This window comes from Tiliqua scincoides, chromosome 1, assembly GCF_035046505.1.
Source record: "Tiliqua scincoides isolate rTilSci1 chromosome 1, rTilSci1.hap2, whole genome shotgun sequence".
Classification (NCBI taxonomy): Eukaryota; Metazoa; Chordata; class Lepidosauria; order Squamata; family Scincidae; genus Tiliqua; species Tiliqua scincoides.
The window spans coordinates 150195485-150222278 of NC_089821.1; the positions used below are offsets into that span (position 1 = coordinate 150195485).

General features: G+C 42.4%; 1 protein-coding gene across 6 annotated transcripts in view; it reads right to left on the reverse strand.

Annotated features, from left to right (window-relative positions):
* FBXW11 (F-box and WD repeat domain containing 11) overlaps window positions 1-26794 on the reverse strand; it is a 102879-nt gene that overhangs the window by 34259 nt on the left and 41826 nt on the right. For all 6 annotated transcript variants that reach the window (XM_066611170.1, XM_066611149.1, XM_066611178.1 and 3 more), the window contains 2 exons: window positions 2121-2183; window positions 20-245 (listed from right to left, as the gene is read on the reverse strand). In XM_066611170.1, coding sequence (XP_066467267.1) covers window positions 20-245; window positions 2121-2183 — 289 coding nt within the window. The remainder of the gene's footprint in view (window positions 1-19; window positions 246-2120; window positions 2184-26794) is intronic.

Below are 26794 nucleotides of genomic sequence, written 5' to 3' on the forward strand. Positions count from 1 at the left end.
TAGATGTAATGCAACGTACCTGGTAAAGCAGTGATGAAGTCCCTTTGCAGCATGGGCTTCAAGTAAGAATTAATATGTCCATGCTGATAATGACACATTCGTGAAATAAGGTGTTCCACAAATTCGACCTGATCTGATTCAGACCACTGGTCAAAATATTTAATACACAAGTCTTTTTCCTTCTCGTAGTTGCCTTCAGATGGTCGTTTCCTTGAGACTATCACAGATGAAGTTCCATTGCTTATCTGTTGTTGTTTTTTTTAAGGACAGGAACACAAAAATCAGACAATATCAAATATTCAAGTAAAACCGGAATTGCTAACACGTTTTAGAGATGTCCAATGACACTGTGATGGGCACTCAAATTTTCCACATGACAAAAGCTGACTTCTCCAAGTTACAAGTAGGTAGTCTTTAATTTATTCTTCCTCAATTCTGGATCATGGTTCTTCTGACCAACATTAAACTCCATATCATTTGATACGTTCTTTTTACAGTTCTTTTCCATTTGGAGGCTATTACGATTTTTAGCATTTTATTACTATTGTAATTGATATTACATATTACTATCCTTCTCCAATGGAGCCAACTGCTAAAATAGCAAATATTTTAAAACTAAGACTTCATGATGACCTCCTTGGCCATCACTGCCCCATACATTGCATCGATGCATTAAACTGGTTGACCAAGCAATGAGATAAGCTTGCTGTCACCGACAATATGAGCAAGGCACAAAAATTCTATAATAGTTTGATCTAATTTCATACAAACTGCAATGGCAGCTGTAGTTCCTACACAATTAACAAGGTTGCATAAATCTCACTTGAACACAAAAGTCTGCTACTAAATTAATTATTGGAAGATTATATATGAAACTGCATCAAGGCAAGCACCAACTGAGCATCCTAGCTTGACCACTGGTATGGTTTGCAAATTGTTCTCATACCTTTACAAAGCATCTACAAAATAAGGTACAATTCAGCATAGAGAAAAGAGTTGTCATGTTCATTCCACTGCTATTAATCTTAGCATGCCAGTGATATTCCTAATCTCTGATCAAAGCTGCTATCATTGCACTCATAGCACCACCTAGTGACTGCAAGGAACTAAAAGCACTACTGGAATAAAAAAGCTTAATGCAATCTATGAAGGAAAATGAAACCTAGAATGTGAGCAAGAATCTTAAAATCAAAGTTTACAGAAATAGTCAATTCACAATACACTCTGTAAGGACAGTAGATAGTCCCACTACTTGCTGAACAGTCATAGTGACATTTAACATTAGGACCTTGGGGTAAAAGCAAGAATGTTTACTAACTGGAATTTTCAGAAACAGCGGTCTGGAATGAGTAGCAATTCCTATCAATCATTCCGTCTCAGTTGTATACATAAGGTAACAATATCTGCCTACTGGGTTACCACTACAGTGGTGTTACCTTTTTTAGGGACAGTTTACATCAGCTGTTCTTAGCCTTGTCTCAAAGAAGTCATTGCAAAGTATCAGAAGTATAGCCACAAATGGGCTACACTTTCTAAGGTGCTCTGCTTTCTAGCCAAAACTGTCATACAACACAGAATCACAGAACCAGCAGCAACTAGTGCCACATGGCCATCATCCTATCACACTGCCTCATCCATCCACTGAGAAATGCCAAGTGGCAGCAATGCAGTGAGTGTTCCTAAAGGGACCGCATTTTTAATTGAACAAATGTCAATTTGAGACTAGCAAGCCAAAAGCAACCAAAATAAGAATTTCAGGCAACACAATAGTGATGCTATGCTTATCAAGTCAAAATTGTAAACCCTCCAAAAGATGAGATGAAGCTTAAAAAGAAACATTGTTACTTTTCTGCATTTCCTTAACTCATCTTGTAGCCCACCAAGAACTCCTCTGCCCAGCAATGCATTATGTCCAGGCAAAGTCAGAATTTCAATGATACATTGCTGAAATGTGGCAACAGCCCTCAATTTTCCCAAAATAAATTATTTGATGATCAAATCTAAAGACAGGAAAATGCCATGTGCAAAAAGAGAAAGAATTTTGAAGGACTGAAAGATCGTTTTGTTGCAATTTCAAGAAAATATATTGGGGGTAGGGGAGAAAGTAGAATCAGACCTACCTGCCACAGTGTGTTTTTCTTTGGAGACTCATCTTCATTCTGATCCTCCATTACTGATGTATTCTAGGAGAACAACAGAAACATGACATGCATTTTTCTTTCACACATTTTTAAATTCTAAAGTAATTTCAAAAAGCAAATCCCAAAACTATTAATCCCACTTTCAATTATAGGATACCCTTAACAGTTGAGTTTCTACCAAAAGACTAGCTATTTAGATTCATCATGAACTGATACATTCAACAGTAAACCACAGTGGAAAGAGATCAGAAATGGAGTTCCTAGGACCTGTTTGTCATCTAGCTTTCTGGTGGAAAGCCCATTTTGAACATGATTTTTCATTCAAAAACCTGTAAAATTAGAAACATTTGTATGAAAGTCTACAGAAGTCTAAAGGAGGTTAAAAACTTACAGCAAAAAGTTATTGAATTCTGAACCTATATAGATACATGTTACCACCTTTCTCTAGATCCTTCCCACATACTAGACATGAGCCATATTTCTGTTTCGGTTTAGTCTGCCTGTACCACATTGATAAATGTGACTACATTAATGATTTGATTTGTTCATAAAACTACATGACAACCAACATATATTCACAGAAGAGGTGATCACATCAATCCTACCTGACCATCCAAAAGAAAAGAAGACTGTTCCATGCCAGATGCCTTACTCTACCACAAGATCATTCCCCCCACATCACACAGCTGCTCCATAGGGGCAGACCAGTGCCAGACAGAAACAAAATTATAAGAGTTTTATACCAGAGGAGAACAACAGTTTCATGGTTGAGTCTACATCACATTTCTTCTTCCCCTTGTGCAAGTTCGGGGAACTACAGGAAATGAGAAGACTGGGCTCCTGAGGAAATTCAGCTTTTTAACCCATTTCTGCCCAGTCCACAGGTGTACACATTTGATCCCTGTTGCATATGCAATGTTGGGCAGAAATGGCTTAAGCAACATAAAGATTTACGAACCTGCTCACATAGGCCTACATCCCACATATAAACACAAAACTCAATGTTTCAAAAAAAGAAATAACCCAAGTTCTGTATGAATTCAGGGGCTTGTATAGATCATGTAATTTAAGCAAACTTGCCTCCACCTGCTGCATGTTGTAGATAAGTGATAAAGAGAGACAAGGAGACTGAGGACTAAAGTACCACTTGCAGTCACCAGAAAGTCTACCAATACATCAAAGATTCTACCAGGCACACAATTTTAAGTCTAGTTTCCTGGCCATTAGAGCTAGAAAAAGGCTTTTAACAAAAAAGACTTGCAAGACTCTGTGTCTGTACCCAATAGAAAATTCTGTGTTTTTTCATGGACAGATGGAATACAGAATGATGGAATATAGAATGCCTGCCCATGCATCATAAAGCAGCCCAATTGACAAGACTGGTGAGCTGCTTTGCCTGGAAGGAGTATTCACTTGCCTCTTACTATGCTCACGTGGTTGCCAATAGCTAGAGAGGCAGTTGTAGCCCACCTCCTCAATGATGAGCCAGCGGCGGAAACCCACAGCCCCAGGTAACACAGTAAGCCCAGCCCTCTGGATTAGACGCCTACCTTCCCCTTTATCTAGATGAAACTGCCATGATTGAAGGTTTCTTGCTTTATTCTCCAGAGACACTTTTCTGAGACACTGTTTCATCAGAAGAGCTACTAGTCTGAAAGATTCAGGGTGCATAGGATAGTACGGCTCCTCGGAAAAAATCTCTCTTGCACTTAATACTCTCATGGCTCAGATGCGGCTTGTTATAGAAACAAAACACTCAAAAATAAGAGCAGAAGAGGGATTAAAATTGGGGGCCCATCTCTGTGCTGTATCCAGAGGTGATAAGATAGGATCACAGCCCAAATCTTACTGAACACTTTGAACTTAGTCCTGAGTAAGGTTAAATTACATTTATTTTAAACACCTATACCATTTGGCTTTCCAGTTGTCAGTGGTAGGGGGGGAAAGAACTATCATTTAGCCCTGAAGGACAGAACTACCTGGTGAGCCGCCCACCATTCACATCCCAGTTGTTTCAGCTGAGGTAACCCTTCTTTTCCTCCAACTGCTTTCACGGGGTTCCTAAAGAACCGTCTTTCTTTAAGGGAAGGAGACAGAATACATTGAGAAATAAATATTTGATTGAAGAGAGCAACATGAAAAGAGCACATCAGTCATACTTCAAGGAAGATAAACTGTAAGAGGGCAACAGATAGCAAACATCTACAGACAGGCCGCCATTCACGTGCCAGCCTCAAGGAAAATGTTCTTGCCAACCCCTACTTCTCAAGCATTATTGCTGCTCATCCTGATGCTATTGGACTATACTAAGAATCAAAAGATTTCCTCAGTTCCATTCCTTTATTTTCATTTTGGTTCAAGTTTTTACTATGATTTTCGATCTCACCACTCTACAATGCTGTTTTTATTGTACTGAAGCTTTATGCAATCACTTTGAGACCCCTGTCCTGGAAAGCAGTATAGAAGTCTTGTAAATACATACAAGTATGTTGATATACAGCATCTGTGACAATGAGATTCAGCAGCAGACTATTTTGAGGAATACAGTGTAAGGCTTTGGCCTTCCATCTTCCCCATTTCTTCTTCAACAGAAAACTAAACAGAAGTTTTGAAACACATTCAGACTTCTCTGAACTGACCATGTCCTTTTTCATCCTGATAATACTCAAGAGTCATGTGCAGGGCTGCCCATTGTATATGTAAAGTTAAAATCTCCTATTAATTTATTCTGCCTGGATTACTTAGTCTTCTGACAGCTGTGTAGACAGTTGGGATCTCTGTAAGATGTGGAGAAAGCAGACACACCAGCAAGGCAGATCACTGGTCTTTCAAGCTAGTAAGTTTGGGCACAGTAGTTTATGGTCTGAAAACCCCCTTATACTAGGGACAAGCATGGCCACAGACAAGCACAGCAAAAGCTACTGGTGATGTACTGTTTAGTCCTACTCTTCCTAGGGCCATTATCATCATCCAAGGATGCTACTTTTGACACTTTCAAAGAGATATTGAAAGTATAACAGTTCCCATCTCTGCCCCTGAATACCCATCTTTTGATACAAAGTCTCTTTTCTCCCCTTAAGCTTCAGACTTGAGTGCTTGAACTCAAGGGAGCAAAAGCTGATCTCAACATTTGATTATTTTTGTGCAGAGGTTGCTTCTGACGGATTTTGGCAGGAATCAGTCTACCTCCTGCTGCCAAAACATTCTCCCACAAAGTCATTTTAGAGTGCAAAGCAGTATCACTATGAGCCGAAGGGGTAAATTGCTGACAAGTGTGATATTGTCATATTATACCTTTCATACAAAACAGGTCAAACAAAGAAAATCTTTCCTAACACAATGGGTAGTTTTTGAAAAGTCCTCTCAGTGCCATTGAATGTAGCAACTGAGCATTGGAAAAATTTTCAAAACACCTCCTGATCCCTCCCTTAAGTTCTACTACTAAAGAGGTCTCAAGAGACTACATATAAATCAAGAAACACTCACAACACTACTAAGATACTTAAGAGCCATTCTGAAGCTCCGCTTTAGCTGGCAGCAAAGAAAAATTGAGGAAGACAAGCTCTCCACTTCTCTTGGCACAGCTGCGGGATGGAGAGAATACATCCCACTCAGAGAAGAGCTCTACATGTTTCAATGGCTAGTTTCTCAACTGCCCCCAATGTGGGACTGCACAGAGGCCAAACTACTAAATCTCATGCAGTGACACTAATGCAGGTGCCAAACTGTTATGGGTTTTACTTTCAAAACCCTTTACCCAAAATATGTTGAAGGGCAACAGCTCTCACTGTGAATCTTCCCACCACAGTAGGTACCCCTGATGACCAAGATGAGAACTGCTGAAAAATTGTTCAATACAACTATTACATGATGTAAGTGATCTCTGGACTATTTTCATTTCCAGTAATTTGACTGGGCTGAAAACCTTGTGTCACCTGGGAGGTTGGTCACTTTTCCCATTTATACTTCAGATATTTCCTAAACAAAACTGGATAAGTAGCAACTATAATTGGTCATGTTATATGGCTAGCATAGAGCCAGGTGTGACAAATTACAAGCACCAGGTCACCATGACACCCTGAAATTTCATCCTGACACTTCAGTGACTGGCCAGCACTACATCAATCACAGACCCCCTATTTGTCTCCAACACACATGCTGATGTCCAATAGCTCAACAACATACAGATCTGCTGCTTCCTACTTATCCAGCCCTCCTATTCTGTCCATGTGTTACAGCCCCACACTAACCCTTCCTGAGCTTGTACTAGCAGGAAGGCTGGTGTGAGAAAGTAGGAGAGGAGACTGTGGTCTACTGCTGGCCCCTTGCATGAGAGGCTGCCCCTAACTATGGCTATGGCACTCAATCGTGAACCTGGCCTCAGTGCCACCCATGACCAGGACCACAAAAGGCTGTCCCCCCACCTTAAAAATGTAACTTCTATTTTCCGCAAAAACTGTAAGTGCCACTTTTCAGCATTTTAAATGCCTCAAAAGGTCTTCTGATTGTGGGGAAGGTTAGTAGTGCAACCCCCCACCCCGTGGAGTGCCACCTAGGGAATTTGCTCCCCTGTCCACCCCAAGTATGCCAGTGCCATTGACACAACAAGCAAGAGAGTCCAATGGAATTACAGATGGCAAAAGTAGTAAGAGGACTCAGGAGAAATTATTCCTCACTGCTGGCGAGACTCTCAAGGTGAGAAAAGGGGCTAGGAGCACCTCCCACTGGTAAGGCATGCTTCCTTGCCCCTCTTCTTCTAGCACCCCCCTGCCTCCCAGGAAGAAACAGCTTTGATGTAGAGTAGGGGTCTCCAAACCCCGGCCCGGGGACCAGATGGGGCCTGGGGCCAGCCTCTATCCGGTCCGCGGCCAGCCTCTGAGCCCTGAGAGCCTCTGGCCCAGTTGACCAAACACAACTGAAGTTGTGTTTCTGGGGTGGGGGAATGGGGGCCGTTTAAGTGTGTGCTTTATTTCTTAGGCTGTGTTGGCGCTTGGAGAAGTCCTGGACATTTGAACCCATTCATTAATTAATCTAAGTTCCATCTCCAATGTATTTATTTAAATTTTATTATTTAATTTTTTTCCGGCCTTCAATACTGTACCCGCTATTTGATGCAGCCTTTTGGTCAAAAAGTTTAGAGATCCATGATGTAGAGGACCATGACAGAATTGCCTGAAGATTCAGAATAAGAGCCACCTTCTGATCCTCGTCTCAATACACAACACAAACTCTTGCTGGCTATTTTGGCTGCTCTCAGTGCTACAAGATGCGGCAAGAGGCACCAGTATAGACGACTTATGAATGAAATTTAAACAAAAAAAGTTTTGCTTGGATCTTTTTTGTAGTCAACATGATATGACTCAGAACAAAAGAGAAATGTGATAATTACAAAGAAACAATGCCATGCTTATTAAACTGAGAAGTGATATATAATGCTGACTTGGATTTATTAAAGGTCTCTCAAAAACATTTGTTGTAATGATGATGATTTATACCAGCAGTTCCAGGAGAGTTTGGAAACTTGTAAGTGCTTGCGGGGGAGAGAAAAGAGTGGCAATGCAGTAGTTACAGTTCTACCGCTACTGGGGAAGAAAAGAGTTTTTTTTCTACTTACCTGGGGGGTCGCTATGGCTCTCTAAAGAATCCAGGGAGCCTACCTCCATGCTTCTAGACAGACAGACAGACAGACAGACAGACAGACAGACAGACAGAATTTGGAAGCACAGGGAGGGTTGAAGACTCCCCGGGTCTGTGAGCCATAGCAACCCCCGGGTAAGTAGAAAAAACCCACATTCCCACTGTGAAAAAAATCAGATTGCCACTATCACTGTCCCCCACCTCTTAAGGGGGCAGACACAGAGGTTACCTGGCTGGGGAGACCAGCCAAATTGCTTCAGGGAGCCACATTCGGCCCACAGGCCTTATGTTTGACACCTCTGAGTTAGCATACAGGGTCATAGATCCACTGAGCAGATCAGAAATACAGGTGAACCTGAAAAAGAATTGCATGTCACATCAGAGGAATGCCTCCAAATTATTCCTCTGGCCGAGTCACAAATTTTTATTGAGGTTACAGCCAAGTTGCAGAGGTTAGACAAAGAGCATAAAACAAGATTTTTTTTTTAAATCACACAAACAGGCTGAGTTGATTTCTTTGGTAAGTTATATAGCCCATCTCCTGAAGTCCATAACTGCATCCCCATGATGATTTGCTTCCAATATCAAATTAATATCTGTGTTATATTGTCCCATGTTAACGTTCAACCTCAAAAGGAAGTCAACAGGTGCTCTTTACATAAAAAGCAATGCTTATTTCAATATATATGAAACAGGATAATGGATTAATAAGACTAGAATCATGGAAACAGATTTTACTGTAACATACTTTTGTCTTAACATCATTTTGTATGCATGTACATTTGTGTGTGCGCATTTAAAAGAACTGTCTCTAAAATATTTTAATTCAATTTAAAGCATTGTTTTGGTTATGCCCTTGCCTGCCTCTCTTGTTGACTGAAGTAAACTACCTTCTTCCCGAGCAGTCTGACTCTCAACCTAAGAAAGGATAGATGCTCACTTCACAGGCTCCATCTCGCATGTATGCCAGTTAATCCTTGCTTTATGATGGCATACAAAGCCATAATTCAAGGTGCCCTTAACATATCAAGGGTACAAGATGCATACAGCTTTAAAGGTAATGACCAACACCTTGAATTGGACCCAGAAATTGAAGGAAAACCAGTGCAGTTCCCGCAAGATGGGAATACCATGCTTCCACTTGTGTGGTACCCACCAGCAATCTGACCACAGCATTCTGAATCAGATGAAGTTTCTCAATACTTCTAAAGAGCAGCCTCACATAGAACTTGTTTGAGATGTGTCAAAGGGACACGGGAGATGGTGGTTAACTTCTTAAGCAAGGGTTGCAGCTAGTGCATCAACTAAAGCTGGGAAACACTGTCATGAACTGTTGGTTTTTTTCCCTCTTGTTTGTAACAGAGTCTATGAGTAGACCTTTGGTCAAGACTCCTCATGTGTAAAATGTTAGAGGGAGAGGAGCAGTACTGCTGTTAACTGGAAACTGGTGGCTCTATCATTATTGGGCAGAAAAATTCTCCAAGAATGGATCCTTCGTCCCTCCCTTTTGGATCCCGGGGGGGGGGGGGAGAAAAGAGGAACAAACTCTGGGAATTGTGAGTTGAGTTAAAAGGAACTTACAGCCCAAGCCTATGCATTGGAGTCAATGGGGCTTACTCCCAGGAAAGTGTGGATAGGATTGGGCTGTTAGTTGGCTAGTCAAAGTGATATGTAGTGCCAGAAAGAGTCTTATAGCAATTTTATCGTATTTTTTTCAGCTGTTTATAAAGTTTTTAGCATTTTTTTCTAACTGCAAATTATGCCTCATTGTTGGGAAAATCTTTTTCTCATTTTTCTAAACTTTCTAAACCAGGGGTGTCAAACTCATTTCATACAAAGGGCCAAATAGCATTCATGATGCCTGCTGAGGGCCGGAGGTGATGTCATTACAGAAAGTGATGTCATTAAACAGGTCAAAACCAGAAATAAGCACTATTCTCATGTAAGAACTCATTAGCTGCTAATGACAGGAGAGAAAAAACACAAATCATGATCATATTTCAAGGTATGGAAGAGCCCAATTATCATGCGGGCCACCCTTTCACAGCAGTGTCACCCCAGCATTACTCAGCAGCTGAGAGCCTGAAAGCTAGATAAAAAGCTTCTGCGGGCCGCATCCGGCTCCCGGGCCTTACGTTTGACACCCCTGTTCTAAACCCTAGACCTTGTTGGCAACCTTCAGTCTCAAAAGACTACAGTATCGCGCTCTAAATGGTGGTTCTGGCACAGCGTCTAGTGTGGCTGAAAAGGCCGATTTGGGAGCGACAATCCCTTCCACACTGGGAGCAAGTGTAGTGTGTCCCTGGTCTGTCTCCCTGGCTATGGGCCTTCCTTCTTTGCCTCTTTGCCTCAGTCTGTTGGCAAAGTGTCTCTTCAAACTAGGAAAGGCCATGCTGCACAGCCTGCCTCCAAGCAGAACGCTCAGAGGCCAAGGTTTCCCATCTGTTGAGGTTCATTCCTAAGGCTTTCAGATCCCTCCTGCAGATATCCTTGTAACGCAGCTGTGGTCTACCTGTAGGGCGTTTTCCCTGCACAAGTTCTCCATAGAGGAGATCCTCTGGGAAACGACCAACGCCCATTCTCACAATATGACCAAGCCAACCAGGCGTTTCTGTTTCAGTAGTGTATACAAGCTGGGGATTCCAGCTCATTCCAGGACTGTGGTGTTTGGAACTTTGTCCTGCCAGGTGATACCGAGGATGCGTCGGAGGCAGCGCATGTGGAAAGCGTTCAGCTTCTTCTCCTGTTATGTGCGAAGAGTCCATGACTTGCTGCAGTACAGAAGTGTACTCAAGGTGCAAGCTCTGTAGACCTGGATCTTGGTATGTTCCGTCAGCCTCTTGTTGGATCAGACTCTCTTTGAGAGTCTGGAAAACGTGGTAGCTGCTTTGCTGATGCGTCTGTTTCGCTCGGTATCGAGCGACAGTGTTGGAGATCGTTGAGCCAAGGTACACAAAGTCATGGACAACCTCCAGTTCACGCACAGAGATTGCAATGCAGGGAGGTGAGTCCACATCCTGAACCATGACCTGTGTTTTCTTCAGGCTGATTGTCAGTCCAAAGTCTTGGCAGGCCTTGCTAAAACAGTTCATGAGCTGCTGGAGTTCTTTGGCAGAGTGGGCGGTGACAGCTGCATTGTTGGCAAAGAGGAAGTCACACAGACATTTCAGCTGGACTTTGCTCTCAGTTTGGAGAGGTTGAAGAGCTTTCCGTCTCATCTGGTCCGGAGATAGATGCCTTCTGTTGCAGTTCCAAAGGCTTGCTTCAGCAGGACAGCGAAGAAAATTCCAAACACAGCCCTGCTTCACTCCGCTTCGGATGTCAAAGGGGTCTGATGTTGAACCATCAAGGACTACAGTGCCCTTCATGTCCTCGTGGAAAGACCTGATGATGCTGAGGAGCCTGGGTGGACATCCGATCTTGGGGAGAATCTTGAAGAGGCCATCCCTGCCGACCAGGTCGAAAGCCTTCGTGAGATCTATGAAGGCTATAAAGAGCGGCTGTCGTTGTTCTCTGCATTTCTCCTGCAGCTGTATAAGGGAGAATACCATATCGGTGGTGGACCTGTTGGCTTGGAATCCGCACTGTGATTCTGGATAGACGCTCTCTGCAAGCTGTCTAAGGGAGAATACTGTATCAGTGGTGGACCTGTTGGCTCGGAATCCGCACTGCGATTCTGAATAGATGCTCTCTGCAAGAACCTGGAGCCTCTTCCGTGCAACTCGGGCAAACAGCTTTCCTACAACACTAAGGAGAGAAATGCCGTGGTAGTTACTACAGTCACCCGTCGCCTTTGTTCTTGTACAGCGTGACGATATTTGCATCCCTCAAGTCCTGTGGTACTCCACCTTCTCTCCAGCAGAGACAGGGGATTTCATGCAGCTCAGTGGCAATGATCTCTTTGCAGCACTTTAGGACTTCAGCAGGGATGCTGTCTTTCCCAGGTGCCTTGCCAGAGGTGAGGGAGTTCAGGGCCACGTGCAGTTCTGCTAGAGTTGGTTCACTGTCAAGCTCCTCCAACACAGGCAGGCACTCAATGTTGTTCAGTGCTTCCTTGGTTACTGCATTTTCTCAGGAATACAGCTCAGAGTAGTGCTGCACCCAGCGTTCCATCTGCTGTACCCGGACCTGGATGACCTCACCTGTGGCAGACTTCAGAGGGGCAATTTTCTTCTGTGTTGGACCTAGGGCCTGCTTGATACCATCATACATCCCCTTGATGTTGCCCGTGTCAGCTGCTATCTGTATCTGGGAACAAAGTTGAAGCCAGTAGTCATTAGCACATCTCCTGGCAGTCTGTTGGACTTTGCTGCGAGCAGCTCGGAGGACCTGCAGCTTGCGCTCACTGGGACAGGCTTTATATGCTGCTAGAGCTCTCCTCTTTTCCTCAATGACTGGTGTCAACTCCTCAGAATGGGCTTCAAACCAGTCTGCCATCTTGTTGGTTTTCTTGCCGAATATGGACAAGGCCGTGTTGTAAACAGCATTCTTGAAATGTTCCCATCTGTTGGATGCATCTGCATCGGCCAGGCCTGGAAGAGATTCCTCAAGCGCTCGTGCAAATTCCTCCACTTTTCCCTGATCCCGGGTCTTGCTGGTATCAATGCGAGGTCTTCCTTCCTTTTTCAAGTGATACAGTCGCTTAGTTTGCAGTTTCACTCTGCTGCACACTAGGGAGTGGTCAGTGTCACAGGCAGCACCCTGATAACTGCGTGTGATCTTGATGTTGGGAAGGCTGGAGCATCTGGTGAGAATCAGGTCGAACTGGTGCCAGTGCTTTGATCTTAGGTGTCTCCAAGAGACTATGTTGGAGCTTCATGTTGAAGAATGTGTTGCTGATGCAGAGACTGTAATGACAACAAATCTCTAGCAGGCGTTGGCCATTTTCGTTCATCCTCCCAGTGCCGAACTGGCCTGAGCAAGACCACCCTAGACCCTAGCAGTGGAGCTATCATTGAAAACCCTCCTACTCAGCCATGACATAGTGGCAGCAGGTGTGGACACAGACCCTGACAATTATTGATTTTGAACCTGGTGATTTTAAGTTAAATTTTTAACGTTTGGGTATAATTGGCTAAAAAAATATTTTTTTTGAAACAGTTGAAGGCAGACAGTTTTGCTTTTTTTTTTTTTTTTTTTTAAGGATTAGAACAAACATAAGCAAGAACAAAACAGAAAGGTAGTACAGGTTGAGTCTCATTATTTCTTGAATGGCAAAAATTGCACCATAGCAAATCAATGTAAAAAACAAAGTCCCTTCTCTCTGTGGTGATTATTTTAAAAGGTGATTTAAAAATAGCCTTGCTGACCTCTGTGAAGTTATGATAGAGTCATTAAGACAACAATCAACAATCCAACAATCAGTCTCTCTTCAGGTCCTTAGAAAGGATTATTTCTTTCATGTGTTGAGAGGGAAGGGAGGGGGTCGCTTGGAGAAAGAATGGTTGATGGATTGTCAGCTGGCTGCCCTCTCTCTAACTACTATAAAGGACTGTTTTCCTTTAATTTAAAGGGTCCTTCTCATCATGCTGAGATAAAAATCTCTACAACAGTACGAAAAGCATTTTAAAGGGGTGCATTTTTTCCCTTCTCCAGGGATCAGGACATTCCTTCTCATTTGCAGTAGCCATTCATATTGAGTCAAATCCATGTATAAAAAATCTGTATATAACAAGGTTGGACCTGTATTTGTGAATGTTGTTGTGTAATGGCAAGACTGCATTCATCCTCATGCAGGGGTTGAACATAAAAGAGCACCACAATGGAAATTAGAGTGAGGGTGGTATCCAATCAGTATCACCTGGAAGCAGGAATGGAGAAAGTGTTATGATTGAGCAGGTGAAGCTCCAGCTGGAAATGAGAGAGAGCTGGAGCTAAAAGAGAAGCAGCTCCTATCATAGATAGAAGAAAACCATTTTGCATTTGAAAGAGAACTGGAGTTAGGAAAGGCCAGGCTAGAAGCAGAGCAAAGGGCTGCAGAGAGGGAAGTGGGGCAGAAGGCTGTAGAAAGAGAAATAGAACTGGAGAACTTGTGGATAGAATCCAAACTTGAGTTGGAGAAGCTTAAATAAGGTTCTTCCTCTCTTACATCTGTTCCTGTTGTTGTAGCTCCAGACTTTAGTAAATTCTCCATTACCACATATGAGAAGATGCCAAGACATTTATGACTAATTTCAAACAGGCTTGCAAAGAGTATGGGATTGGTGAAGGAGATTACATGAAGTCCCTTCAACCTCAGATGAGTGGGGTCCTGGTGGATGTGGCTGCAGAACGGGGTCCCGTGACACAAAATGATTATATTTATTCCATGTTTCAAGAGAATTATAGGTTTAGATTACAACCGAATGTTCTAGGAGAAAGTTTCACACTATTAGGAGTTCTTGAGTCCTGCCCTCAAGTAACAGATCAGCTGAGTCTGGCTTATGATTTAGGGGTAAAGGGGGCAGAGACTGAAACATGGGAAAGTTGCCATGTTTTATTATTACATGGTCTTATTAAGACTTATTAAGACAGAATAATTCCTGAAAACTGCTGGAAGAGATCAGGTGTTCAGTAGTGGATAAGAAGCCTAAGATCCCTGAAGAAGCTGGGCTTTGGGCAGAAACTATTGAACAGAATCTGGAAAATCAATTTTGAAGGAGTGGAGAGAGTTGACCCAGAGATTATGGGAGCAGTTCGCCCTGTTGAGAGGAACGGGCTCCTCCTTTAACAGCCCCAAAGCAGGGAAGTCTGGTACTAAACTCCCAGCCTGGGGAAAGATCAGTTTCACATTATAAGTGTAATGAGTTGGGAAATATTAGGGCAAATTGCCTCCAAAATTTGCTGAGGGTACAGACTTTGGGTTCAGATGATGTTGTCCTTGTAGATGTCTTCTTTACAGTCCCAACTCTGTCAAGAGGTTATTCCTCCAAAGAATCAGCACAGCATGATAATAACCTTGCCATTTGCTTCTTTAGAAGCAGAGAAACATCCATGAGCACACCTGAGCAGTACATCTGCTCTTTCAGAAGGAGCACAGCCACATCAAGCACAGGTTAAATACCCATCACCTAGATCAGCTCCCCTATTGGTACATGATATATTTAATACTATAAAGATTAAATTTCCATTTATTAGTCCACATCCAACTCATCACCATGTCAAACCACAGTTCAGAACATCTACTAACTCCTTGGGAGAAGATGACAGAGGCTGCAATCCTATCCACACTTTCCTGGGTGTAAGTCTCATGGACTATAATGGGACTTATTTCTGAGTTGACTTGGGCTCACCCAAAGACAAAGTTGGGTGTCACTTGTATGACCATCTCCCCCAGCAGTTTCATGCAGCTGTCACAATAGCAGAGAGGACAAGATCCACAGCAGCTACGGAAGTCTCTTCTCATGAAACCTGAAAAGTTCCTCCGCCCCAGGCGTTCTAACATGGGCTCAAAATTTCTCTTTTTCCTTTTCATTTTGATGATCATTGTCTCCCACTATATACAGGGGGACCCCGTATGCACCATTCACTTTTCCACAGATTGGGTCTCCCCATGTATGCCCCCTTTGGAGGCAAGGGTTCCAGAATGGAACCCCTGCAGATGCTGTTGCTGCGGTTCTTACTGTTTCTATTGAGTTTAGTATTTTTAATGCTGCTTTATTCCTTGATGCTTTAATACTGTTAATTGCTTTTATTACCAGCTGCTGGTGCTTTTATTATTATTTAACTGTTTTTATTGCTGCTTTTATTGCTGCTATGTTCAGTTTTAAATTTATGTATTCTTAATATTTACTGCAGCTTCTCTATCTGGTTTTAGATTGTTGTACTATTGTTTTAACTTGATTTTGTGTATAGTGATGTTAGCTGCCTTGATGGCCCACAACAGTGGGGAAAAGTGGGATACCAATATATTTATTAAATAAAATGGCACTGCGGGACGTTTAGAGGCTATAGGCATGGGGCTGAGCAGTGGTCCCCAAGCAACATCTTCTGCAACATAACGTAATACACAAAAGTGTAAAAAACATCTTAACAACACACAAAGACACACAGAGCAGCAGACAAGACTCAACATTAAAAATAGGCTTTTCAGAAACACAGGAGTCTTTAGCAGGTATCTACTTTCTGATAGAAAGAGAAATGTAGATAGATACACTGTAGGTCAAACTCATATCCTTTATAGTGGATAGGCTGGACAACACAGATCCTCAACCCCCCCCTCCCAATTTTTCCAGATAGATTGTTTACTAAAAAAACTACTAGGTGTTGTTCATCCATCTACCCCACTCATCCAATTTAAGGAATTCGTGCACTTGATTTCAGAAGCATACCAGCTTTATATTTGCTTTTTTAAAAATGCAGCACTTACCGCAGACACCCGCCTATAAGTCGATCTCACAGATAAGTCGAGGGCAGGTTTTGAGGCAAGAGGCATAGAATTTTCTATGACCCTCAGATAAGTTGGAGTCATAAACTGGGGGGGGGGTCTGATTATATTTTGTCTGATTTTACCCTAAGCCAGATCCTGAAAAATAACCTACCAGTAATTGTTACCTAAGAACTGACAGTCTCTAATTTATTAAAAATATAGTAAAAGATCATAAGATTCATTTTTATTCATAAACTTTTGAATTCTGGTCTTCACCATCTTTTTGTAAACACTATCAGAGAGTAACTGCACTGTAAACAGCATACTAATAGAACAGTGGTTCCCAACCTGGGGTTCATGTACCTCCAGGGGCACTCAACAGGACCTTTTGGGGTACTTGAAAGAGAATGGAATAATGGCAGTGCTCCAGAATGTCTTGTAGGGCCAGCAAGGCAGGAAGGGAGGTAGCTAGTTGACTGTGAAAGCCCCACCAATAGCTAATTTTGGTGATCAATTCATGTAAGAACCAGTGATTAAAAACCAGCACAGGAAAAAAACTAAAACATAAAAAAGTGATCTATCATTCAGAATTTCTCAGGACACTTCTGGTGCAAAACAGTGCAAAGGCAGAGTCTTCTGTTCTTTAAACAGATAAAGAGAGAAAATACTGTGAAGAATATATGAAGTTTGGGTTTTCATATAGAGGAGATGAGGGCTTGTATTATTACAGACGTTTTGCTAATATAAAGGGTACAATTTATGGAAATGGGCTGCCAAGGGATATGCAAGTGAGAAAGGCTGGGAACCACTGCAGGAGATCTATGAATCAAATCCACCTTTAAGGTATCTGGTGTGTTAAGCCAGAAGCTCTGCATATAACATACAACTTAGAATACAACTGGGAGTGTGCAATTCAATTCACAGCAGAGACAAGCAAATGGCTGTGACCAAGTGCAGCTGCACATAGCTGAAACCCTATTTACTCAGAAGCAGACCCATTGCTTTCCCTGGGTGTTATTCGTAAGTAATGGTGCTCTAAATTGTAGCTTGTGAGTCATTTGATGGGAGTGTTTCCACTTTCAGGGAAGGTGCATCCTGCAGCTGGAACAAGCCCACCCTCACCTGGTCTGAGGGCTGTTTCCTCCTCTTGATTTACAGCAGGATCAAGGCTGTCAGGGGGGTTTCACTCTTAAAGAAGTGGGATGATTCTGGGAAGCCGGTTCAGCTCTGCTCTCTGTCTTGGGGGGATGTGTGAATGGAAACTGCTGGCTGCTGCTCTAATCAGTTTCCCTGATCACATGGCTTGTAAATAGGGGGTAGAGAAAGAGGGACAGTGGAGAAGGGAGAAGAGAAGGGGGCACAACGGGCGAGGAGAAGGGGGAGAAAACAGTTCAACAGAGTGAAAGCTGGCGGAGGGAAAAGAGGGGCTGGGGTTGAAGGGCAGAGAGAGCAGGCAGTGCAGGAGTCGGGGCGGGCGGGAGGGAGGTTGTGTGGGGGGCTCCCCTCCTCCCTCTCGCTCAGAAGAAGCAGATGCAGAGCTGCAAACTCTGCATGAAGAAGCAGCCCTCTGTCTCTCTCCCCATCTTCAAGTTACAATTTTTTCCTGGGAGTAAGCCCCACTGACAATAATGGAACTTACTTCTGAGTAGGCATGCACAGGAGTGGGCTCAAAGGCTGCCATCCTATGTGCACTTTCCTGGGAATAAGCCCCACTGACACGCATGGGACCATGCTCCAGGCTCCCTCGCTCCCCTTTCCTGTCCTTGCGAAGACTAGCAGGGGCAGAGGAGGAGGAAGTCAGAGCCGAGGTGACCAGGCTCACGGACACTGAGGGGGCGGGACTGCAATGCGAGTAGCTGCGAGGAGGAGGGAGCAGCAGGCGAGTCGAACAGCTCCATCAGGCTCCCCGCTTGAGGTGTGGAGTTGCGCGCTTCCTAAGCACGCAGTGGGGGAGCGGGTGGCACATCACCCTCCACAGTAGCAGTGCTGCTCTGCAGTGTGCCTGAAACAGCCCTGACCCCAAGTGGCCCCGCAGATAAGGCGAAGGGCTGATTCGTGAGCATGGTTGGGACAAATTTTTCTGTTGGGACAAATTTTTCACCCTATAGGCGAGTGTCTGCGGTAGTATATTGCTAGTTTGTGCTATCCCTTTCTCCATACACACTGTTTTTTCCTTTTCTGTATTAGACCACTTAGGGCGCAATCTGGCTTAGCTGTGCCAGAGGGGCATGTGCTGCATTCTGAAATTGGGGGGGGGGGCAGTCACAGAGCCCTCCTCAAGGTAAGGCAATGTTTGTTCCCTTACCTCAGAGTTGCATTGCTCTTACCTTGGTGCTGAAAAATTGGTTAGGATTGCACCCTTGGGAGCTTTTTTGATGTTCTGATCATTAGACTTCCAGCTTTTAGACCTTCTCCTGAGAACCAACCAAGTACTGTTAACCAAACAATCACAAATCTAAACCTACACTGTGTCTTGCTAATCAGTCCAACTATCTGAAATTTTTATTATATACATTTCACATGGGTGGAAGGGGAAGCAGTGGTGTCCCACTGTGCTATAAACAGCATGCAAGTTGCACTAGGCAGTATGGGGGGGCCCTATATCAGAGGATTCACTTATCTGTGGACCAAGTCCATGGGGCCCCCCTGTATGCACCCCCACCAGAGGTGAGTGGAACTCCCCTCACCTCTGGAGAGTCCTCTGAGCCCAGTAGTGCAAAAAACGCCACTTCCGGTTTTTCTGTGAAACCAGAACATTCCGTGACGTTTTAATGCTTTATAAGGCATTAAAAATGTAGCTTCCAGTTTCACTGAGAAACTGATATTGTGTTCGTTTATTATTCTGCTACTAACTCCATGAAACAATGCATTCTTAGAAATGGACAGTTTTCTGCTTGATATCACTATTCCTTGGATTGGTGTATTTCAGGGGACAAAAAAGGCTATGAATTGACAGTTTCTGAATCCACATCATTGTTTTAATCCTATGCAACATGTCAAGTGTACTTTAATGCCCCAACAACATAAACAACAGTCATGAACAGGGGAATGACAGCAGCTCTAATTCTATTAAAAGAATTTCAAGGAAAATCTAATAAAATTCACACATTTACTTAAACTAATCTCAACTAATGAGAAGTTACTGCTAAAAAACCAGACACTGCCACACATACTCGCATATAAGGAAAAAAATTTTAAGCCTAAAAATCAAGCCTTAAAAGCTCGCTCGACATATTAACACCCATTTCCTACTGCAGATGCGTTTGTGCAAAATTAAGCTATTTCTGCCCATACTGCATATATGCAACAGGGACCAAACGTGTATACCTAAGAACATAAGAAAAGCCTGACTGGCTCAGGTCAAAAGCCCAACATCCTGTATCTCACAGTGGTCCACCAGATGCCTCAGGGAGCACACAAAGCAATAGGAGACCTGCATCCTCATGCTCTCCCTCACATCTGGCATACTGTGGTAGAATGTGGGCTGGGCTGAGGGCCTAGCAAAAAAAAAAGTTGTGGTTCTGCAACATTTTCAGGGAACCTACAAATGTACAACCAGGATCAAAAAAGTGAAATCATAAGGTACATTTTCATTCATTAACTTTATTAATTTTTGTCTTTTCTTAAAACATATATGATTACAAATTGGCACGGAACACCCATAGAGATGGCACCATTTCTATGTGAACCTTATGATTTCACATTTTTACTAATCTTCAGTAAATTTAACTGTAGCGTTCTTAAGTAACAATTACTAGTAAGTCGTTTGATGTGTGAGAATGACCACCAGCTTTTCCAAGACCTGGCCTTGGGTAAAATCAGACAAAGTGAACTAATTCAAAGAATTTCATAAATCATTGAATATTACACTTGTCTTATCTACGGAGTATAGCGATGCCATGTTTTTGGGCTTAAAACTTTCCCTCAACTTATAAATGCAACCAACTTAAATGCGGACAAACGTGGTAAATTCTACAGGAATATTGTCATTTGGAGACCAAAAACAAGAGTTTGCCAGGTAGACCTTGTTTTGACACAGCTGAAAAGGTTCCACTCCTAAAACGTCACAAATTCCTCAACCTCAAGTGGTCCAACACCATACCAGACAAGAAGCTGATTGTCATCCTCTCACTGATTACAGCTAGTTACTACTATAGGGCTTTTAAAATTGGAATTCTCAATACTCTTAGAACACACTGAAGTTAGTGTAAGACTTGGTCTTCTCTGACACAAAGAAAACAACAAAATATCCAAGAAAAACAGGCTAGAGAAGCGAAGTATAGCATTTATTCCAAGCTGGGAGTAATTAAAGCAATTATAAATTCCCACTACCACTGCAGAAATCTCAGTCTGAAGCTTGTGGCTACAAAACAGCAAATCATGAAGGAGTGTGAAGAGAAGTCACAGTATGTTTCACTGTGATATTAATGAATGCTCAGCCTTACTTGTAATAATCACAGTTTTGCCTTAACTGGTTTAGCTGTTTGTGATAACCTACAGTGATAAGGTTAAATGACAGTATATTCTATTAAAAAGAATCTAAGCGTATTTCACATGGAAAAAATACCTCTCATTTTCATCTCCTGTACTCACTTTATCCAGAAAGAAGCTTTGATCCACTGTAGCTTAAGAAGCATTTTCTCATCAAACCTATACAAATATTTTGTTTGTTTACTCTCCTAGGAAAAAAATTAATCTCTGCTCATTTGTGGACAAAAAAGCTCATAGCAGCATGTGCTTGGGATACTGGATAACCTTTTGTCACCAGCAAGGAACCACATGCCATGTATGGCAGCTCGTATCTGAAAAAGAGCAGACGTTTACAGAATAATTCTTCCACTTGCTAATCCAAGTGAAACAATTCCTTATGTGCTTATAGATTCACATAATGAAGTAAGTCCTCAATTTCCAAATCCAAATTTGAATGATTCTGTGTTTATCTAGATATTTTGACATTTATTAATTTTCGTACAAAGATTTCAAAAATGCTATTTTGGGCATGGCATCAATAGTTTAGCCACAAATTATACTACGCCGTTGTATAAGACAACTTGTACTGCAATACATTACACAATAGGATAGATATCTTTTAAAAGTGTTGATACAAAAAAAACTAAGTTTACCATTTGAAACAGTGCCACTGAATTGTATAAGAAACGTTAAAAATTCAACAGTTTTTGTGTTATACAGTCTTAGCCAAAGCAATAAAACAAAGATGTACGGCTGAAAACATCCTGAATTCTTAGTTGTTCAGACAAGGGTTATCTCAGGATACCATTACTGAGAAAAACTCTCGAGTCATAGCTGCATAAATAAAGTAGCCACACAGCACCCAAAAGAATGGTTCTAGTCTAGTCTGGCAAAATATACAGAGAGAAGGCCTTCTTACATAGCTGGATCTTGGATCCAAGCCCAAGACGCCATTATTAGAAGAAAACTAGCCTTGCTTTTTAACAAAATAGCCTTGAGTATTTTATTAATGCTTGGCTGCTACATAGTTCCCCCACTGCTTTCTTTCCCTTATGCCAGTGTTTCTCAAAGTGCACTCCCAGGAACTATGGGGCTCCCTTAAACCCCCTCAAGAACACACCATAAGCAGCTGCCATCTGCCCAATGCCCAATTTGCTCATCCTTCCCTCTCCTGATCATGGCTCCTTCCTTATTCCCCTGTGCCACTCCATGAAGATACCTGTGCTCTGGGGCTCCCTAAGAGACTGCACGTGCACCAGCAGGGCTCCCCAAGATCAAAAGAATGAACATATCTACACTGATCAGAAAAGTCCTTGCTGAACCTTGATGCTAAGGCGCAAAATCCCTCTCACATATACAAATCAGGCAAGGAAGCTTTTTTCCTTCAAGGGCTGAGAGTAGGGGGATGACTGCAAATTTCTCATATCAAACATTCACTCTCAGAATAATCAGTGAGTTACTTTGTAAAGCAGGGCTGCAATATCCAAATAGTGATGCTGTTGCTTTTTTAAAAAATTATTTGGAGTAAAACATTTTACGCAGATTATATTACATTACATTTCTTAATTGCTTTTGATTTTGGGGTCATATTCTGGATTTTGTTCCAGGGATTTTTTTGTTTTTAATTGCACTGCTCTATATCAGAGGTTCCCAACCCACCAGCCTGGGAAGCACTGGCCAATGCCCCTTGGGGGGGGGGAGGCAGCAATGTGATCCCCAGGATCACACTGCTGCTGGAGATGGGAGGAGAGTTTTCTACTTACCTGCAGCCAGCAGTGCAGTCCTGGGGATGAGGGGAGTCCTCCACAGGGCTCTCTGTGCCTGCTAAAGTCTAAAAAAAAGGGAAAAGGGCACTTCCTGTTTCATTTAATCCCTTATAAGGCATTAAAAACGTCACTTCCAGTTTCACGGAGACACCAGAAGTGACTTTTTCCCACAGTTGGACTCAGTCTGATCTGAGAGGTTGCAGATAGATGTGAGGTGACGGAAGTGGAACTCCTGAAGTGAGGGGGGTGGAGCTCTCCTTGACTCCAGAGGGTAGGGGGAGCTGTTCACCCATATATGCAGTTAATTGTGGGGGGGTCCTGAACCGAACCCCCATGGTTACAGGGGCACGCCTATATTGTTTGCTGCCTTGAATGGTCACATTATCTGGAGGGAAATGTAGGATACAAATCACTTAAAAGAAAGTCTATTGTCAGTTACATCTACAGTGCATAGCAGCCCACACCCTGACTTTTTATGACAATCATGATACACTATTAAAGTGTATGATTGTGGTGTCTTTAATACTGCAATACATTAGAGGTGTCACCTTTCTAGGTGTTTTTCACCAGAAATACAAGCTCTTCCTGTTTCTTTGTAACGTTGACATGTACATACTGTGAGTCCAAATAATAAAATTCTTCTTTAGGGCTTCTTTAAAATGATGACACTTCTTCTTTCCAAAGGGACAACCCTGTTATTGTATGCTGGCTACACTCAAGCATAGGACTGGGACAGGAGGAAGATGGCAGAACAAAACGTGCTGAGCAAGTTTTGGCTTACAACATGCTGAACAAGCAAGATCTAAATGGAAAAAACAAAATACAGGGCAACACCACAGGAAGTTACTCAATGGACAGGGAATGGATTTCAAGAGGAAAAACTCGACAAAGAAGGGCATCACAGAAAACGTTTGAACTGTGCAGGAAAGACCGCCTTTACTAACAGGCTGCACTGCAGGATATTACTCATCTTGACAGAAATCACCACCTGGGAATACTTTATAACATGCACTTATGCTATTACTACAAATTTGACATTTCAAACACACTGAAGTGCAGAATTTAAGACACAAGGGACAAACTGTTATGCCAGGCTTCCAGTAAGTGGTAGGGTCATCACCCACATTCTCTTGACATGTACTCCTCCATTACTTCTCCTTACTTTGCTTCATCCTGCTGCTTCTTCTGCCCTCTCTGCCTCTGTTCTGCAGCCCCGTACCCCCTGCACATGCATGCTGGAGAGCTCAAGTGTACATGTGGCTGACTCCTTCTCTAAGATGCAAAGCATTTTCAACTCCTGGCTCCCCTCCTAATGCTCAGGTGCCCCACAAGCACTTTTTTCTTCTGCATTCTCTTTTCTTTACCTTGCCCCCAGGACTAGCCTTAGGAGCTGTGAGGCCCAACTGAAAATGGTTTTTGAAGAGCCCAGGGTTCATAACCAAGGACTGCAGAATCTTAGAGATAAATAAAATTTATTTCAGCCTTCTTTGAGTTGGTTATAACCCTCTTCTTATTGCTACTTAAATATAATCTTCTGATGTCCCTTTGTCTTTTACTCATATTTACAGGAACGATAGAATCCTAAAAAAAATGCACATTATTACACATATATTTACATATCTGCCTTAACTTTTTCAGAGAAACAAATTTTTATGCAGTTCTATAATTAACATATTATGTGATTCAAGTACAGTAAAAAATGTCAAAATATAAACCATATAAACAAGTATTCAGAACAAAATTAAAATCATTGCTGTTCTGTGATGTGATGTTAGGTGTCCACTGCAATGTGTTGCTGCATGTATTGACAAGACTAGATTACCCTGACGTGAGACCCAATTGGGAGCAACTGTCCAAGTGGCTTAAAGCAGGTCCTGCTTGCCCCAATGGAACAGTTGTCTTATTTAGATTGCTTTGCAGGGAAAAACAGGCTCCTCAAACTTACAGTTATGGATTTTGTTGTTACATCAATGAGCCGCTTCATTCAACTTCCTCTAAAGTTGGTCATCTGATCTACCAAAAATCCTTAATCAACTGACCAAATATTTTCAAGCATTGCTTTTAAACAATTACAAGCAGCAAAATAGTTACTTAAAATCAAAACTGCTTCTGGAATTAGTACACGTTGGTTTGGTTTCACTATTATAATTAACTCCTTAAAAATTGAAATGAATTATAATTTAAACAGCGTTCGATAAGGTTCTCAGAAATGTAAATGATTCACTGGCTCTTAGCCTGAAACGCCAGAGTCAGGCTACAGGTACAACATTGCTTTAAAAAATGAATTTAAAAACCAGCAGCTATAAAAAACAAAAGTTAGTTTTTAAGAACAACAGTGCTAAGAAGGCAGCAGGCCAATTCTTCAGTAGTATTATGGCTTCATGACATATTTGAAAATACTCAACCAAGCAACAGGTGGTCAATATCTGACCAGTCAAACTAGCCAGCATGCCAATCTGAGCACATTCACTTCTGGATTGTCATAAACAAGTAAGAAATGTATGCTTGTGGTTCTGAGCATTTCCCTTATTGTTTGTATTTTTGCTGTTGCTGGGCTGTTATACTGAACCTTTTTTTAATTTTAACTATGATTAAAATAGTTTTACTTGTTGCTTTACAACATACACATTGTTTGAAAACATCAGATGCAAAGTGTTCCATAAATTTCATAAATACTAAATCATGCAGATGCCATTGCTCTTGAGACAGCGGTGCTTATGGGATGCTAGTCATGGGCTCTCTGCCTACTTACTCTGCCTACATGCCAGTAGCTCTTAAGGCTAGAACAAAGAGAAGCATATGACCAATCTTCAAAACACAGAGCATTACTATGGAGAGCTCTGTGCACTAACCCTATTCCCCTGGCAATTTTACACAGGCAATTTTAAACAGGCAATTTTAATTCTTCCCAGATTGCCAAAAACCCAATTGCAAGCCTGTTAAACTCCCTGAAGCAGCTAATTCTTGCTTTCCAGGACCAATACAGTAACTCTGCACTAAAAACCTGAGGTTAAGAGAATCTGAGATCTCTAGAAAGTTTAGAAACACACACAGAAGAAATAAGGATCTCTGCCTACTACCATGAAAACATATTTTATGGACAACTAAAGAACTTGTATGATCAAAGATCTCTTTTGTGAACCTGAAGAGTGCTAGTCAATTAAATGTTTTATACAACCAGCCACTGGCGTTGCTAGGGAGGTGTGGGCCACATCAGGTGACATGCCAGGGGGGTGATGCACCCTGGGGGGGTGACATGCTAAAATCGCGGCTTTAGGAGCTAACCCATCATGCCATACACTGTTCGATGTGGAATGTCCAGCGGAATGCAATGCAAAAAACAGAATTGAAATAGCTCCTTTACCTCAAAAGATAAGGCCAAAAAACTAGAAAGTAAAAATGTATGTAGCTCTATAGAAAGTGAAAGTGAGTTGTATCTCGTATTTGCTCGTGAGTAGGTGTACTTGCCATAGTCTGTCGGAAAGGGCAAGCTGAGAGGCAAGCCAACAACACCAGAATGGTCCCGATCCAATGAATGCACCCCCCCCAAACATCCAAGAAGGTCCCTCCCTCCCAGCTGCGAGTCTGAGCCCAAAAGGAAGCCACGTGGCCATCTTTACTCACGAGTAGGCGAACTTGCCTCAGCCCTTCTGGCAGGCAGAGAGGACTCCAAGGATGTCATAATGGTCCTCATCCAATGAATGCGGCCCCCAAAACACCTGAGAAGGAGGTCCCTCCCTCCCTTGCAGCTGCAGTCTACTGAGCTCTATGGAAAGCACTCAGCCACACAGTCGCGTTTACTCACGAGTAGGTAGACGTGCCTTGCCTTTTGGTCAGGCCATGCAAAGGGGAATGTGAGGCCACCAGAAGGGTCCTGATCCAATGGAACTGGAGCACAACAAATGCTTCAGCCCCCACCCCACCCCACTAAAAAGGACAAAAAAGAGGCTAGAGCTGGGAAGGGGAAAGTTTTCTATTTCGCACTTGCAAAGCCAGGCAGGTCTTTATCTTGATGTGCCTGAAATAGAAGAACTTTAAACTGGGCATTGGGAGGGCTGCAAATCTCACTGATTCTTTTTGGTGGGTTGTTATTGCAGGCAGACTACAGAATAAGCTCCATTGACCACTATGGGACTTACTTCAGAGTAGACATGCATAGGATTAGGCTCACAGGCTGCAATTCCACCCACACTTTCCTGAGAGTAAGCCCCATTGACCACAACAGGACTTATTTCAGGGTAGATTCACTTGGTGGAATAGGACTGGCTCCCACTTATTTAATTATTTCTTTTATTTTAATTATTTATAATTTATTTTAATTGCTTGATGATGTCACTTCTGGCCATGACATCACTTCCAATGGGTCCTGGACAGATTATCATTCTAAAAAGTGGGTCCCGGTGCTAAACATTTGAGAACTGCTGCAATAAGTT